This window comes from Camelus ferus, chromosome 27, assembly GCF_009834535.1.
Source record: "Camelus ferus isolate YT-003-E chromosome 27, BCGSAC_Cfer_1.0, whole genome shotgun sequence".
Lineage (NCBI taxonomy): Eukaryota > Metazoa > Chordata > Mammalia > Artiodactyla > Camelidae > Camelus > Camelus ferus.
Genome location: NC_045722.1, coordinates 8714840 through 8731253, shown reverse-complemented (window position 1 = coordinate 8731253; position 16414 = coordinate 8714840). Strand labels below are relative to the sequence as shown.

Below are 16414 nucleotides of genomic sequence, written 5' to 3'. Positions count from 1 at the left end.
GAGGAGAGGGAGCTGCTGATCTTTGCCCGAGGACCAGGATGGGCTGGGCGTCCCATTTGACAGCAGGAGATTTATTTTCAGAATATTTGTGTGATCATTTAATCTCTCTCAAATTCTGACTTTCTTCCCGTGAAACTCTAGGAAACTATTTAATCTCTTAGCCCCAGAATCATAGGATCATCACACTCATGAATGTGACTACGTTTAGGAAATGTAAAATATAATAAAAAATTAATTTGAATATTATGAATATCACGCTGAAGTATTTTGGGGTGATGAGTCATTATTGCTGAAACCTACTTTTAAATGGTGTCGGGGAATTGTCACAATTATTGTAAACTGACTACACTTCAATTTAAAAATTTTTTAATAAAAAAATAAATGGATGGGGGAAGGTGTATCGATAGAATAAAGCAAATGTGGCAAAATGTGGCAAAAGTGATGAATCTGGGATAGAAATACATAATATTCGTGGTACTGTTCTATCAACATTTCTGTAGGTTTAACTTTTTTCAAAATAGAAAAAAAAAAAGCTGAGAGTAGATAAAAACAAAATGTATGATGGTGCCTCTCCTGGACTCTGCTCTGTGAATGGGGACAAGATTCTTACTCTCTCTACACTTCTTTCTAGATAGTTAATCGTGACAAGCTATGCCTTGCATTCTCCCTAACCAGTCGTGTAACAGATGTAAAGTACTTTGCAAACCACAGGGCCCTTTCTGGGCACAAGGGGTCACAGATGTGACTATTTGGGAAGCACCAAGTGATCCTAGATCACCTGGCCAAGCCTCTTGCCTTTGGCTGTCTTGATTCCAGCCAATCTCTGCTGCCACAGCCACCTTCACATACATATGCATGATTGGCTTCCTGGCTTCTCCGCTGCTCTGATCATCGGCTACAGACGTGCAGTCCTGCTCCTGAGAACTGGAGGGCAGGGCAACTTGCAGATCCAGTTCAGAAACCTCCGGTGGGAGCAGACCCCTGCCTGCCAGCTTCCCAGCACCCTGCCCACCCCCTACTGCTCACAGGCAGCCTGTCGCTCCCATGAAACCATCAAAGGCATCCCAGCGTTACAGAAGCATCCGGAGAAATACCAGCCAGCACTGCTTCTACCAGGAGTCCCTGCTGCTCAGGTGAGCCAGCCCCATCCTTCCACTGGGCGGTGAAGTCAGGTTTGTGAGGAGGGAAGGCCTGGGTCACCCGTGCTCGAGTCTGAGCAGCGGACCAAGTCCCCGTCCTGTTGGGTTCTCCTTCAGAATGAACTCAGAAACTCCTTTCTCCAGATCCCTGTACAGCGAGGGTGGCAACCTTGGCCATGTGCACAGAGGGTGATGGCTCAACCTGCTTCTGATCAGAATCCAAAAGCCTGTATTGCAACCTGTCTGTCTTTCTGGCCAAACCCACAGGCATGCTTTGTCTACTTTCTCTCGTTTACTCAATCAGCGATATCAAGAGAGAGTAGACAGTTCATCTGTCATAATAAATGAGATTTCTGTTGGAAAAAGCCTCAGGCTGATTAGCAGTGGGGGAGTGTTATTCAAATTTGTTAAATATTTACAAAGGTATATTAACACCTCCATTAAATTTGGAGAAATGGGAGACAATTCTCCTTTGAGTAAGTAAAAGCAATCTGAATTAGAGAAAAGCAAAGGAATTATTTTTCTCTTACTTTTAACTGCATCATTGATCAAATAGCCACGGCAGAATATTCTTATCGCCTCCTGAAAATTTGCATTAGGATTAACATATTAATTGTTACTGGGAATAAATGTTGCTACATGTTCAAAAGTTGTTCTCCCAGAGAGTGACTATTTCCCTGAAAGATTTGTCCATGTAAATTTGCTTAGCTAATTTCTCGTTCACAGAAATTGCTGCCTGTTTGCCTCTGTGATCTCTGATTTCAAATGAATCAAAGCGGCAGTAAGGAGGGGTCTCTGGATGAGAGAGTTTGGTTTCTATTTATTTTATATCCAGAGTTAAGGGACAGGGAGGTGTCCTTTCTCTAAAATCAGCTGATCATTTCAATAAGCCTAAAAAAGAAATTGTTTTGCCATCAAAGACGCTGCTGTTCAGGAATCGTACATAAGCACTGTCATGGTTCCTTTTATGACATCTTCTGATAATATCTTTTATCCTACGAGAGCTGTAGCTTTCACTGACCCACCAAAGTGCTAGAACCAGGGAACTGTGTTCCAGTGACTGCTAATCCTGCAGAATTCTCTCTGCCTCCCTGTTCCCTCCCCTTCACACACTAACTTCATACGATGACCTGGGGCTGTAAGATGCTGAACTTGCCCAGGGCAAGATCTTGGCTGGAAGCAATTCTGCTAATCAGATTTTGTTCTTAATGCCTTGATCCATTCAGCACCTTGGATGACAGTTTTACCGCTGATGACACAGGGGACAGCAATGATCCAGAGCAAATCTTCCAGAATATACAGTTCCAGAAAGATCTCATGGCAAACATTCGCTGCCGACCCTGGACCATGGGACAGAAGCTGAGGGCACTGAGGTAAGGATCCCAACAGCATTTACTGGTTATTGCAAGTATGCTTACCATTAAACCACCCTGCCCCTCCCAGGGAGACGAGGGAGACAGGCATAAAGACCCATGTGACAGTCATGGGGCTGACACTCTTGATCTGACTTAGGGAACTCATAAGCATGTCCGAGGGGTCCAGCTGGTCCAGACAGGGCCTCCGTGTGTGTGTGTTGTGTGCACGCGTGCGCATGTGTGTCTGGCTCGAGTGTGTGTGTTGGTGGAGAATTTGGGGGTTTTCTACCTCCTCTGTAAATAGTAGATCTTAGCACTATGCCTAGAGGTGAACAAAATAACCAAACTCTCTAGAGACAGGTGTACCATCCAGAATGAAAATAGATATTAATTTTACCTGCTTGGTTATGACCTCCCTCGAGGGGGAAAAAAAACCTCTGTGAGATACTTAGAATCATACTGGAGAGTCTGTTTAGATAATAATGAAGAGCTAAAGATGTGAAGACGGATTGCCTGGCCACGTGATATTAGGTTCTTTTCATAATTTCTCTAAGGACCAGTTCCTTTCTCCTTAAAGGTGAGGTGGTGGTGAGGACCAGCACCGACTTCCCACAGCAGTGTTTCCAAAATGTTGACTATTAAGCCATCAGGGTGCTGCTAACGACAAAAACCCCTGGCAGCCCTCAGACTTACTGAATCAGAAACTACAGCAGAGGGCCCCAGCATTCTAACGGGCATTCAGGTTGATTCTTTTGCAAACTGAAAGTTTGAGATTCATGGAGAGCAGTTCACGGATTAAATGCCATGTGATATTCAGCATTGTATCTGGTCTTCAGTAGTCCCTCCCTGCAAGTGAGTAGTGATTGACGGCGCGGGTGCCCGGGATCACAGCAGAGGGACTGAGCAGAGTGGTCCTGATGAGCCGCGCGGCTGAGCCACTCTGACCCAGGACGCGGACCTTTCTGGAGAAACAGACCCACCTGATCGTTAGGCACACACTGTGTGGCCAGGATTAGAACCACTGCCGCATCTTATTTTTTAGCGCCTCTTTCTAGATGCCAAGCAGATTGCCCTTTCTCTCCAGTCTGCCATTAGGTTTGCATTTCTTTCCCATCAGATCACGCCTTTATTAGATTTCCACTCCAGGCACTGTTCTTCCAGCCTGGCCAGTGACCCAGCCTGCCCCTCAGGTGGCTGCGACAGACAGCTAAGGTTATCCATAGTTTACGCTCCCAGAAGTTCCCAATTAATTCTCCATGCCTGTTACCAGCTCTCGTCACTTCCAGTTCTTTGAGTAAGAATGGCATTTTTCAGATGAGAAGGCTGATACTCAGAGACGGTAAGCAGCTTATCCCAGGACACACAGCTGCTGAGTGCTAAAATTGAGCTTTAAAGTTTGGCTTCCTGATCCCAACTCCGATATTCTGTTCTATTGAAACAGAGGGATCCTACCCAAGTAATCACTGGAGTAATTTATCTTAAAAAAAAAAAAAAGTCATACGTTCTATCAGAATTTTAAAAATCATACAGAAATGCTGAAGATGTATGATTATCTAAACTGTAAGAGGGTGAGCTTTTTTAACCTGGGGGCAGAGCAAAAGCACACGATAACTTCTCTGTCAAAGCACTTCAGAAGCAAAAGAACAAATCAGGCCTTCAGCCCCAAGCGTGGCCAGGGCGCTCGGCCGGGGCTCCGAGGTGGCCGACGCCAGCGAGGCCTCGGCCAACAGTCCAGCTCTTGGAGAGCAGCTCGCCCTCTGAGACCTGCATTTGTCATCCCCTTGTCACACGTCTCCTCCCGGTCACCTTGAGAAGCTACTGGAGCAACGCTTCACTAACTGCACCTGCCGAGACTCGTCCTGGTGCCTCTGTGGGAGGCGCAGAGAGCACCGGACCCTGACTGCTGGGGGCCCGAGGGAGCGTGGCCAGCACAGATGAAAGCAGGGAGCTCTAGCTGGGGTCCGGAGCAACAGCCGCTCGTCCGGGAGGACAGAGCGCACACCTGTTTCCTTTGTAGGAAAGTACGTGCCCGGTGCCGGTGGAGTCATCGCTGGTCTGTGATGGGAGGAGGTTAGGTACGGTCCTCCTGCTGCCTTAGCACCAACTCAGCCTCCATCACCCTCGCTCACCCTCTCTCTCTCGTGGGGTCACTTCAGGCCTCTCTCACCCCAATTAGCTAGTGGACTCTTCCTGGGTAACCACTCTGTTTCATGCACCTCCGTATTCCACTCTGCCTAACTCAAGTAAGTGTGCAGAAAATGTCTGCAGGACAAAAAAATAATAAATAATGAAATGAAATGAATTATTTTTTCACTTGTGTAGGCCTGTACCTTCTAGATGCTCTATCGGGCAGAATATCAACCCTTCCCCTTGCCTGCGTGTCTGGTTCTGAGCAGAATGCAGCCGGTGCATTGGCGGGGCTGTGAAGGTGGGGCGATGGCAGTGAAGGTGGGGCGATGGCAGTGAGGGCAGGGAGGTCCCAAGCTCAGCACTCTGTTAGGTCATGTTCGGAAGAGATCATACTCTTTGTGGAAAAGGGAGTTAGATAGTTCCTTGTGTCTCTCAAGAAAGGTATCCAAATCAGTGGGTGTTGCTGGGATGTTCCTTGGGTGACACACACCAGAACTTCCTAATGAGTAAACTGGTCAAACTGGCAAACTGAATGATTCAGAAGAACTAAGTTCTTCGACGCTGAGCATGATCAAATGTTCAACCACATGGGGAGCTCATCAGTGCAGAACCAGATGAAGTCACCTTGAAAAGGACATTCATCTGTTAGAGTCTTTGACTTCGGTCTGTCCCATGGCACTAACATTTGTTTTCTAATCCTGCAGTTCGTTTACATCCACACGTAAACCATCCATCCTAATAAATTCAGTCCATTTTCAAGAATTAACCATTTAAGCAAGACATCAGTTCAAGTCACCAAAGGGGGCAGCTAGTGAGTCAGTAGTTGGTCTGAGCTAAATCTGGTTGTTCGTGGCTTCAGAGACGCAATTTTCTTGCTCACATTAACCAGATACCACCCTTTTTTGAAGCAGATTCTCTAGGGTGGGTCTGACTTTCACTTCTAAAAAATTAATTGCAGGGGGAAGGCTTCTGAGATTAAGTGGAGAGGCCGAGACGCTGGTACCTGCTACAAGGATTTTGAAAGCTCACGATGCCCAGCCAACAGCCAGAATCAGGGCGGGGCATTAAGAAATCCAGTTGCAACTGATGTTGACATTAATTCATCATCTCCTATGAATTCGTGCATTTAAATCTTAAAGAAAATACTTTCAAGGGTGTTTTTTGGCTACCAAAAGTCAGGAAATGCAAGATTTGTGCCACTGCATCTCACTCTACGCTGTTGGGCAGCCTAGTCCCTCTGCACTTCCACGTGCTTTGCCAAGACGATCGGTGTGATAAAATCATGCTCCTCATCATGGTTTTCTCCCCTCAGACGAGCGAAGGACATTGTGCTGAAGTTTGAAGGGAGGCTGACCAGGACCCGAGGCTACCAAGCGGCAGGCGCAGAGGTAAAGCCCCCACACACAGACGCGCCGCCCTCCCTGTGGTCTCCGGGCCTGGGAAGCTGTGCTTGCCCTTGCACGTGCCGTGGTACACAGGTTGTGAGCATCCGTCACTAACAGCTGTAGAGCAGTAAGGTGAACTGGAGGGTCTGTGTTTCCCAAAACTTGAATTTTAGTCCCCAGCGCCACCACTTACTAATTGGGTGACCCTGGGTAAGCCCAACTCTTAAAAAAAAGAGGATACCTTCCCTTAGAAGAACAATCTAGCCTCTTTCCTGAATTAATCCCGCTCCTTCTTGTAGGTTTTAGTTACTGAATATCTTACAGTGCAAAAGTTACAGGCGTATTCCAATGCTCATTGTATAATGCAGTGCTAACGTTTTTGTTTCTTATTTTTCCCATTCAGTTACTTAAAGTTAAACTTTAGGAGGCCTTGACATATCTGTTTTTAAAGACATTCCAAAAATTTTCATAAATGTTTAGAAGACAAAGAAAAAAATAATTTCTCCTTCTAGGATTGTCTATTTCCCAAGGTAGTATCTTTTTTTAAACTTCACATTTCACTCATTGGATATATAATTTTCACATCAAAGTAATTATGGTATACAGGTATTTTTGTCTGGATTTTTTTTTTCACTTAACACCATAACAAGGATTTTTCTCCATGCTGCTATGTAGTTTTTTTACTTATCATTTTCAATGACTGTGTAATATTCCATCAGATAAGTGTATATTAATTTAATTAGTTACTTATCTGTTGATGATACTTAAATAGCTTCTAATTTTTCATTATTAGTAACAGCCTTGCAAAGACTATCTTTACACAGATGGCTTTTCATATCTTTTAAAATTTTCTAAAAATTTCTAAAACTTTTTCTAAAATTTTTTAGAATTTTCTAAAATTCTAAGAATTTTTAAATTCTTTTTCTTAGATTATAATCAAAACTATGATCTCTGTAGAAAAGAGTATGATCCATCTTTTTTGGCTCTTGATAAATATTAATAAATCATTTTACAAAAGCCTTAATAATTTACACTGCCACCCACAGTGAAAGAATTTACTGTCCTCATAGTCTCTCCACCTCCACTGAATATTGTACTTTTTAAAAGTTTGTTATTTTAACAGATAAAAACTGACAGATGCAATCTTTTCAGATTCTCTGAAAAAAAATACCCTTAGTGAAGTTTAAATTAAAGCTGTCATGAATTTTACATAACTGATAAATTAGAAAACATCAAAGAATCCCCACGGCCCTGCCTTAGCTTGCTTGCTTCTTACACTTCGCAGAATCTACCTGAAGGCTCTAATCCGTTCTTACGATCAAAATTACTCATGACTCCTTGTGCTTCTCACACTATGATGAACCTGGTGGGATAAATGTACAAAACAAAATTAGGTTTTTATAAGCTTATGTGCTGCCAAGCTCTCTCTCATTTTCTCTAAATAAACTGTATGAAACGCTACGGAAAAATGTTTGAAAAAATATAAGGTCTTTCACTTGGGTTCAGACAACCTGTAAAATAATTAACCATGAAAAAGTACTGGGGCTTTTAGTAACCGTGACCTCAGTATGGATTATAACTTAATAATGGACTGAATGTTTCGAATCAGAGCTTTTAAAGTCAGAATGGTGATCTGAATTTTCAGCCTTACCTAGAGATTGCCCAAAAGTTTTCAACCAGCACTTAGCAGACACAGCTGCCCCAGTCCTTTCAATATTACCAATGGCCCTGCAGAAAACAGGTCAATCTAGTTCAGTTGAATCCACGCATCATGCTTTGTGCCGGGCACTGGGGGGTAAAGAGGTGGCTGAGGCAGTTTCTTCTGTCCTCTGGAGACGCAGCAAAAGGTCAAAGAAAAGTCATCTTCCCACCATGTCTTCCTAACACTTTGATCTGTCCCCTCCTCATTCAGAACATCATTCCTCTACCTTTTTTATGTTTAGAATTTTTTTTCACACTAGAAATTTTGATACGTATCACTGAAGATCAGCATCCACTTACTCCGCCTGCAAAGTAGAGAGAAAATAGAAGATGTCTAGCCAGTCTGCATTATCGCCTGCAGTCTAATGAGTTTTGTCTCCATTTATAGTCATTGGTTTCTATCATAAAAATGATCATTTTGTTTTTCAAATAGTAAACTTTACATAACCACACAGTCTCCCATGACTCCCGCTACTGAGATCCTGGTCACCACTCACCAGGGCTGCCACTCTGTCCTCTCTTGGGAATCACTGTTCCAGAACACAGGGCATCCTCTGGAGCCCCTTCCAACTCTTTCCCACCTGCATCCTCTGTTCACGTAGGTTTCTTCCTGATTCTAGCAGGAAAACACTTTTATTATATAGTCAGTCTGCCTTTAGCACTAGCATATTGCTGTGTTTCATAAGAAAACACGGTCTGAGTGTGTGACACCACCTGGAGCACCAGGTATCACGTGGGCAGAAATGCTGCACTGGGCACACAGAACAGCAAACACCGGGAGTCAGGGCACCTAGGTCCTTCGGCCATCGTTTCTCTGCTCTCGGTAATGACTTTGGAAGTGATGAGGTTTTCGTGTTTGAGTCTTAAGATTTCTTCTAGTTCTAATAGTCTCTGTCCTTGGTTTCTCACATGATATCGACAGGGGAGGTCATCCTTCCTGAGAAAGCTTCATGGCATGATTTGGCAAGAACACTTCCTCTGTGAAGGATCTAAAGGCTCCTGTCCATGATGGTGTGTAGACTGACTGGCCTCCTAACAGATCCTCCTGCTTCTGCTCACGTTCCCCCATAATCCATTCTCTTCCACATAGGAGCCAGGGAATTCTTTGAAACAGTGAACCACTCATACCGTCTCTTTCTTCAAACAATGAAGATAGATAGATAGATAGATAGATAGATAGATAGATAGATAGATAGATATACAGACAGACAGACAAAGTGTCATTTAATCACACTTAGAATTATATCCAAACTCCTTCCTCTGGCCTGCCCGATCTGGCCATTACCTCCCTATTGGCTCTCATGTCAGTGCTCTCTCCTTCACCCCCTTCTGTAGAACGCCCAGCTCACTCTAACCCACAGACTTGTACGGGCTGTTCGCTCCTCCTAGATAGTCCCTCTACCAATTTATTATTTTTCAAAATATTGATTCATCTTCATTCAAGTCTCAAGTATGAGCACCCCAGGTAGACGTTCCTTGACCATCTGTTTCAAAGAGCCTCCTCCCGCAGTCCTAATGGACTGGCCCCAGGTGGCATTGAATTCTTTGTTGCTGCCTCCCCTCTACCTGAATGCAAATTCACAAGTCTTGTTTACTATTTGCATCCATGCTCCTGGAAACACAGCCCAGGTGCTCAGTGCATACTCTGAATGAACACACTTTTCACAAACTATAGTACCTGTTGTTAGAACCCATTTGCTCCAGGTGAATTTATAAACCGTAACAAAACTCAATAACCCAGGCCCACAGTTAGAACCTGTTTCTTCTAAGTTTGGTTTTTGGTTTTGCTTTATTTTGTTTTCACCTTGCTCTTAAAATCATGATTCATTCCAAAGTTTCAAGGCTTTTGTCATGGAGATTTGGTGCAAATCATCAAAGAAGCGTGGTGGTTTTCCCCATAACTTACCAAGTCTTGGTCATTAACAAATCACGTTTCATCAGTCACTTTTGCCTCACCAGAATGAGCGCTGGGGAGTCATTCATTCTATTGCTCTTTAAGATGAGTTTTGAGCCCCTGGCTTCTCAAATAAGCACCAGAGGCCAGGGAAGGAGGCTTTGCTCTGCTTTCGTCTATTCCATGTACTGAAATTCTCACTGAAATTTGATTGAATTTTAGATTGAAGGAGCCCTCTGAATCCCACTGATTGAATCCTACTTCTTCTTGTACAGATGAGGAGATGGAATCTCAAAGAAAGAAAAGGACTTTCCCAGGGCACAGAGTGACAACGAGGTTGAGCTGGAGCTAGAGCCTCAGGTCTCTGGTCTCCCACCTGGTGCTTCTCACACTTTAGGGCTTCACAGTGGACCAGAAACTCAAATGCTTTCAACACTAAACCCTCACCGAAGGATGTTAAGCACCCTGCCTCCGGACACTCTGGGGGATGAAAGATCAGAAACCCTTGGTCCTCCTCTCTGTGCAAGAGGAGATAAGCCAGGTGAACCACATAGAGGCAAGGCAGGATGTGATAAGCATTATCAGAGAGACCAAAACAGTAGCTGGGGGAGTTTACAAATGGAAGAATGTATTTCTGGCTACAGAGAATCTGTGTGAGGGCTTCAGGAGCTTGGCTGTATTTGAGTTGGGTCTTGAGCAGCAAACAATTCTAACTTCTGATAAAATTCAAACAGACTTTCATTTCCAACCAGCCGTCCTGGCCTTAGCAGACACATTCAGAATAACATAATCATGCGTGTCTGCACCAGGACCACGTGCCGTCTTAGAGTTCAGAATGTTGTAATTACATTTGTAATGGCCCTTCTTTTGGCAACGATATCATTTGCTTCCAACACAAACCCAGATTGTTTGTGTGTTAAAATGAACAACCTGCCAAGGTCGTGGGGGAGCCAGCCCAGTGTCAGGGCACAGTTTTCACATTTTGCTTTATTCTCCTTTGAGAAAAAAAAAAAAAAGACTTGAACTTTTGGCAGTTGCATCTTAAATGTACAAGACAATTTCCAGACCTTATGGTGGCGCCTTTGGCCAGGAGAGAGGCTGGAAAAAGAGCTCCAGCTGCAGGATTAGAGGCACACAGTGGGGTTCATGTTTAGGATATGTTCTAGACTCTTAGGATGGGAATTGTCATCATCAGGGAATTTGTTAGCCATGTGGATTCCTGGGACCCACTCCCAGAGAAGGCCAAGTGGGTGTGTTTGGACGTCATTCCTCAAGCAGAACCCCCCGCTTTAGTCCTCGCAGCAGGAGTGCCCTGAATAAGGCAGGCCGCGGCCCTAGAGAATATGCGCTCGGCGCAGACACCCCCACTCAGAGCCCAGAGCAGGAGCCCTCAGCTGCGCAGCAGCACAGAGAAGACAGGGGTTGCACTAGTCCTAGGGCTCCCTAAAGGTCTGTGAAATCAATGAAAGAGAGCAGCTGGTGTGTCTGAGAGTGGGGAGTCTCTCCTCCGCTCGGGACCCTGGTGCCACCAAGTCAGCTCTAATCCTCTAATCCTGCTCCCTCCTGTCTAGCTGTGGCGGAAGCTTGCTCGTCTGGCCTGTAACTTTGTGGTCATCTTCATCCCCTGGGAAATGAGGATAAAGAAAATTGAGAGTAAGTCTTGGCACTTGGAGGGGTGAGGTGGGGTTGCGGTCCTAGTGGCCAGCCAACAGCATGGTCTGAGATGGGACTGGTGCGTCCTGGTCCTTACACTGGGCAGCCAGGGGCGCCTGCACCCGTGGTGCTGACCTGGGCTGGACCTGGGACAGTGGAGACAGAAGACGCGGTGTCTGTCCCCACCACCTCCCAGGATAAAAACAGCCCCACATTCCACTGTGGCTCTGCTGTTCTCTGTTCTTTGCCTTAGTCAGACACAATGCAAACCCAAAAGGACAGCGGGAACAACCATGTAGATGAAGAAAAGGGTAACGTGGGCAGCTGCAAAACAAAAATACAAAAACTCGCATTTTCAGAGAGGTGATTGTAACCACTTAGGAACCACCTCCTAAAAAATAAATAAATCACAATCACATTTACAAACACACACACACAGTACAAACACACCCTATGCAACACACAAGACCAGGAATAAACTTTACTAGAAGTCTGAAGTAAAGAACACTGTAAAATTGGGGCGCGGGATATTAAAAAAAAGTCTTGTGACAAGACTTAGGATGATTTAGTATTTAGAAGGTGTTGATTTTCTCAATATCAATTTACAAGTTTAATGCAATTCTAATAAAATTCTCGATGTAATGTTTTTTGTATTCAACAAAATGAACTCATACGGAAGAAAAACATGAAAAAGACTAAATGAAAGCTTTTTTAAACGGAAAACCACAAATGAACTTGCATAGCCAATAGGTTAAAGTACATTATAAATGCTATAAAAATTGAAACAGTGTAGTGCAGTGCCAAGATGATGCTGGAACAGTTGAGTCAACTGTTTTAAAGAATGAGGTTAGATCCTTCATTTTAACGTTCCGTTAAATATTTAAATACAAAATAGGAAACCATGAAAGAATTTTTTAAAAATAGAAATAATGTGATCTCAGAATGGAAGGCTGTCAAACTATAAAAGAAGAAAATCACCGAGAAAAGTACTGTTATATTTAACTACAATTAAAATTAATTTTGCACACGTAAACAAGTAAAGCTAAAAGTTAGATGGCAAATTGAGGGGAAAACATTGTCAACATTTAGATGAAACTAAGCACTTTCTACCAGCTGGTGGAAATGTCAATTGGATGATATTTCTAGGGGGAAGTTATAATTTGTACCAAACATCTTCAAAATGTTTATACTCTTTGATAGAACTCTTCCATCCCTTAACAACCAGAGACAACAACAGCCACAACAGAATTAATGCACGAGGCTGTGTGGACACACTTGGTGCCCTGCCCGGATCCCTTCACTTGGCTGGTCCGCCTTTTCTCAGCTCCTCAGGGTATCGGCTGCTCTGACTCATCGCTGCCCCCTTTTCTGGGAGATTAGCCTTGATCCCCATTGTTCCAGATGTCGGGCCCTCATCATCTGCTCCCCCAGCTCCACTGGGCAGCTGAGAGGCAATGACCAAGGGATATTCAAGTCCAGTTTTTTTATTGAAAGGGGTTCAACTCTGTGATGCAACCTGCCCTGCAGAGCTCCCCATGCGATCAGGCTAAGCCAGGCTCCAGCTGAGACCACATCTCTGCTTAGTTCTTTCTCCCTGACCACCCCCGATCCCCAGTCCCCTTTCTCCTGAGAGCACTTCCTTAATGTATCACGTTAGCTGAACCCTTTCCTCAGGCTCTGCTGCTAGGAAGCCTGACCTTAGACGGAAATTGCTTCCTGTAGTTATTTATCCTAGTGAATACTCTACCTATGAGAAGTTAGACACTTCGGGACTATCAAGTCGTGGGGGAGAAGTTAAATAATGTATGGAAAAATCATTTGCTGGGACAATAAAATTCAGTTTGTAGGGAAGTAGCTTTCATGAGAAAATGCTTGTAATATATTGATAACTCAAGATGCGTGTTGTAGAGAAATGCCAGTTTTATGCCAAAAAAGTATACATATGGAATAATAATGAAGGGTTACACTAAAAGTTTACCAGAAACTAATTCTAGTAGTGATTTTAATTTACTGACCTTGTAATAGGTAATTTGGGGGTTTCTTTGTGATGTTTTATGTTTTTCTACTTATTATGACAAACAAGCTAGATTTGAAATAAAAATTTGAGACTATTTTTTTTAAGTATGGCACAAGTCTACCTGCTCCCAGAGTCATCGAAATATCACCCACATCCTCATCCAGCTTCTTCTACGCTCCCTTATTTTCTCAATAGAAATTTGTTCTTAAATGCACTTTTTAAGAATAACTTTAGACGTATGGAAAAGTGGCAAAGAGAGTTCCCCTAACCCCTTCACCCAGGTTCCCCTAACATTAATATTCAGCGGAGTGTTACTCATTTTGAAATTAAGATAAAAGAAAAATCCTTGGAATTCTCAAAACCATGCAAAATAAAAAAATACACATATCAAATTCTCGAAGGACATTAATACTTCCGAACATACATGAAATGTTTTTAATTTGATAACAGCATTCTAGATGAGTATCTCATTAGGATAATTATTAAATTTGGAATTTTTTCTGCATGTATTACATGTCGATATTACTGAACATCTTAATCCATCTAAATGATCATTTGGGTGGGACACCCTGACTGGTACAGTGATGGAGTTCTCACTATGTCGTGTTGATAGAAGGAAAATCAGTGTGACTTCACAGAGAACTTCTTGCACTGCGTGGGTTTTATATCAGCTGTTCTCGTTTTCTTGTCTCTCTTTAGGTCATTTTGGATCTGGTGTTGCCTCTTATTTCATATTCTTGAGATGGTTATTTGGAATTAATATTGTGCTCACGATTATGACAGGTGCTTTCATTGTCATTCCAGAGGTAAGAAGTAATTCAGGAGAGTAGGAAGTGCCATTTGTTGAAAAGAAGAGACGTTTTTAAAAAGAAGAGACGTTTAGAGCTGTAGCATAAAACAGCTGCCCTCATTATCCTCGTGGGAAGGACAATCTGTGCGTTAGAATAGGGCTCGCAGACTTTTTGGGTAAAGGGCCAGGTAATGAATATTTGCAGCTTTGTGGGCCATGTGGTTTCTGTCACAACTACTCAAAACTACCGTGCAGTGCAAAAGCAGTCCTAGACGGTAGGTAACTAAATAGTGTGGCCGTGTTCTAATAAAGTTCTATTACAGATACTGAAATTTAAATTTTGTATCATTCTTAAATATCACAAAATACTATTCTTTGATTTTTTTTTCTAACCATTTCAAAATGCCTAAATCACACTTAGCCCTCAGGCCATACAGAAAGGGGCTATGGGCTGGATTTGGCTTATGGGCCAGTTTGCAGGCATTATGTTAACATAAAACCCATTTCTCAACTAAACTTTCTCCTCCCAAAGTAAATGGGGCCATTTCCTATGCCTTTATAGAAACCTGGTGGCCTCAATCTTCCACCCATAGAAGCCACATCCAGCCCAGAGAGAGTACACCCAGACAGGCCCCCATCAGGCAAAAAGAAAATCTGGCCACCCGTGATTAATTTTCCATCAATGGGAATCAAGCAGAATCCACTCCCGAGAAATCTCACATGTGCAGCATCTTCTCCGGGGCATGGAGATCAACGGCCCCCTTTCTTCTGGTCCCTCCCACTCAGAGGACCACGTGACATCCTTTCCTGTCTCACCAGCTCATTGCAGGCCAACCCTTTGGAAGCACAGCCAGCAAGACCATCCCCACGGAGCATGTGGCATCTGCCCAAGACTTGGACACCGTCTGGTCCCTGGGGGTGAGTTTCAGGCTTGGCCACAGCCCCGCCTTGAGGGAGTGGGTGAGTGGGCCTGCGTGCTGGGACCTGGGAGTCAGCAGTGACCCCGAGGGCTCTCTCTGCAGGGTTACCTCCAGTACTCTGTCCTCTTCTACGGCTACTACGGCAAGGAGAGGAGGATCGGGAGAGCGGGCTACCGGCTGCCCTTGGCGTACTTCCTGGTGGGGATGGCAGTGTTTGCTTACAGCTTCATCATTCTCTTAAAAAAGTATGTCTGCTGAATTTCTCAAAACATGATGCAAAATGATACACATGATCTCATTTAATTTTATCAGTACCATGTAAAGTTAAGGCATAGCTCTGCCCATTTTACAGACGAGGAGACCACGGATAAAAGAGATATATGCTCATTTCGACCCACACTGATCGAATACTTACTACTTTGTGCCGGGCTCTGCGTTGGATGTGGAGAGGCAAGAATCTCATAGACGTAACAGTTCGTGTCATTTGAGACAATGTAGTAACTGCACTAATAGCGATGTGCACGCGATGGTCTGGGTGACCAGAGGTTGCAGAAAGCAAAGCATCCTCCTTTGAGTGTATGTTTACCTCTTGTCTGTGTTGTGATGCAGTCGAACATGCAGTTCGGTACTGAGAGGAGGCACAGCGGGAAGAAAGCAAACTGGCTGGGGCAGGAGTCCTGCACTGCCCCCTCGTGAGACCACAGCTACTCACTTCCCCTCTCTGGGCAGATGGCTGTAAAATGGGCAGGTTGGCTCAGAAAATTCCCAGTTTCCCTTGCAGCTTTCACATTCTGTGCTTCCGTGTAGGGGGCTAGATCCATGCAGACTGCCAGAGAGGCTCTGAGCCCAGGGAGAGCCTGGCCTCCACCAGCCTGGCTCACCTGCCACTTCTCTCTGATTCCTGGGTACTAGTATGTCTTCAGCACAATGCCCCTTGTGGCATTTTAGCAACGTGCCGGTAGAATTGATTGGGATTTTAAAAAAAAGATAAAACAATCACCACCATCATCATCAAACAAACAAGAACCTAAGGAAATGCATAGCAACTTGAGGACCTTCAGTTCACGGGAAGCTTTCCAGCTTAGCCTCCAGGTGGCCTCAAGACTCCACCTAGAAGACAGACTCTTTGCTGGATGTTACAATTTAAGAGACAAGTTGAAGTGAACTCAGGAGCAGGAAATAGGGGTGGAGAGGAGAGGTAAAAACCTGTAACAGGAGAGATGGTCTAATGGACAGGGACTTGCGCCTGAGGAGGGAGCATGGCTCCTGCCTTCCCATACAAGGAAGTGTCGTGTACAAGAGGGACCCCCCATGCTGGTGAGGTGGAGAAGCGTTTCCCTCAGTGGGAACTCCAAAAAGACTGATTCAGCTCAAAGGAGAGAATTTTGTTTCACCATCACAGCTGCACAGAGATGTGCCCACACCTTCAG

At 44.2% G+C, this 16414-nt stretch overlaps 1 protein-coding gene across 1 annotated transcript in view; it reads left to right on the top strand.

Annotated features, from left to right (window-relative positions):
- The first annotated feature begins 1018 nt into the window (after positions 1-1018).
- The window catches only part of TMC3 (transmembrane channel like 3), a 36017-nt gene continuing 20621 nt past the window's right edge, over positions 1019-16414 (top strand). Inside the window, 7 exon segments of the mRNA XM_032469051.1 lie at positions 1019-1133; positions 2366-2512; positions 5937-6012; positions 11176-11257; positions 13974-14080; positions 14884-14982; positions 15087-15229. Of these exon segments, the coding sequence (XP_032324942.1) occupies positions 1045-1133; positions 2366-2512; positions 5937-6012; positions 11176-11257; positions 13974-14080; positions 14884-14982; positions 15087-15229 (743 nt within the window). The 5' untranslated portion in view covers positions 1019-1044.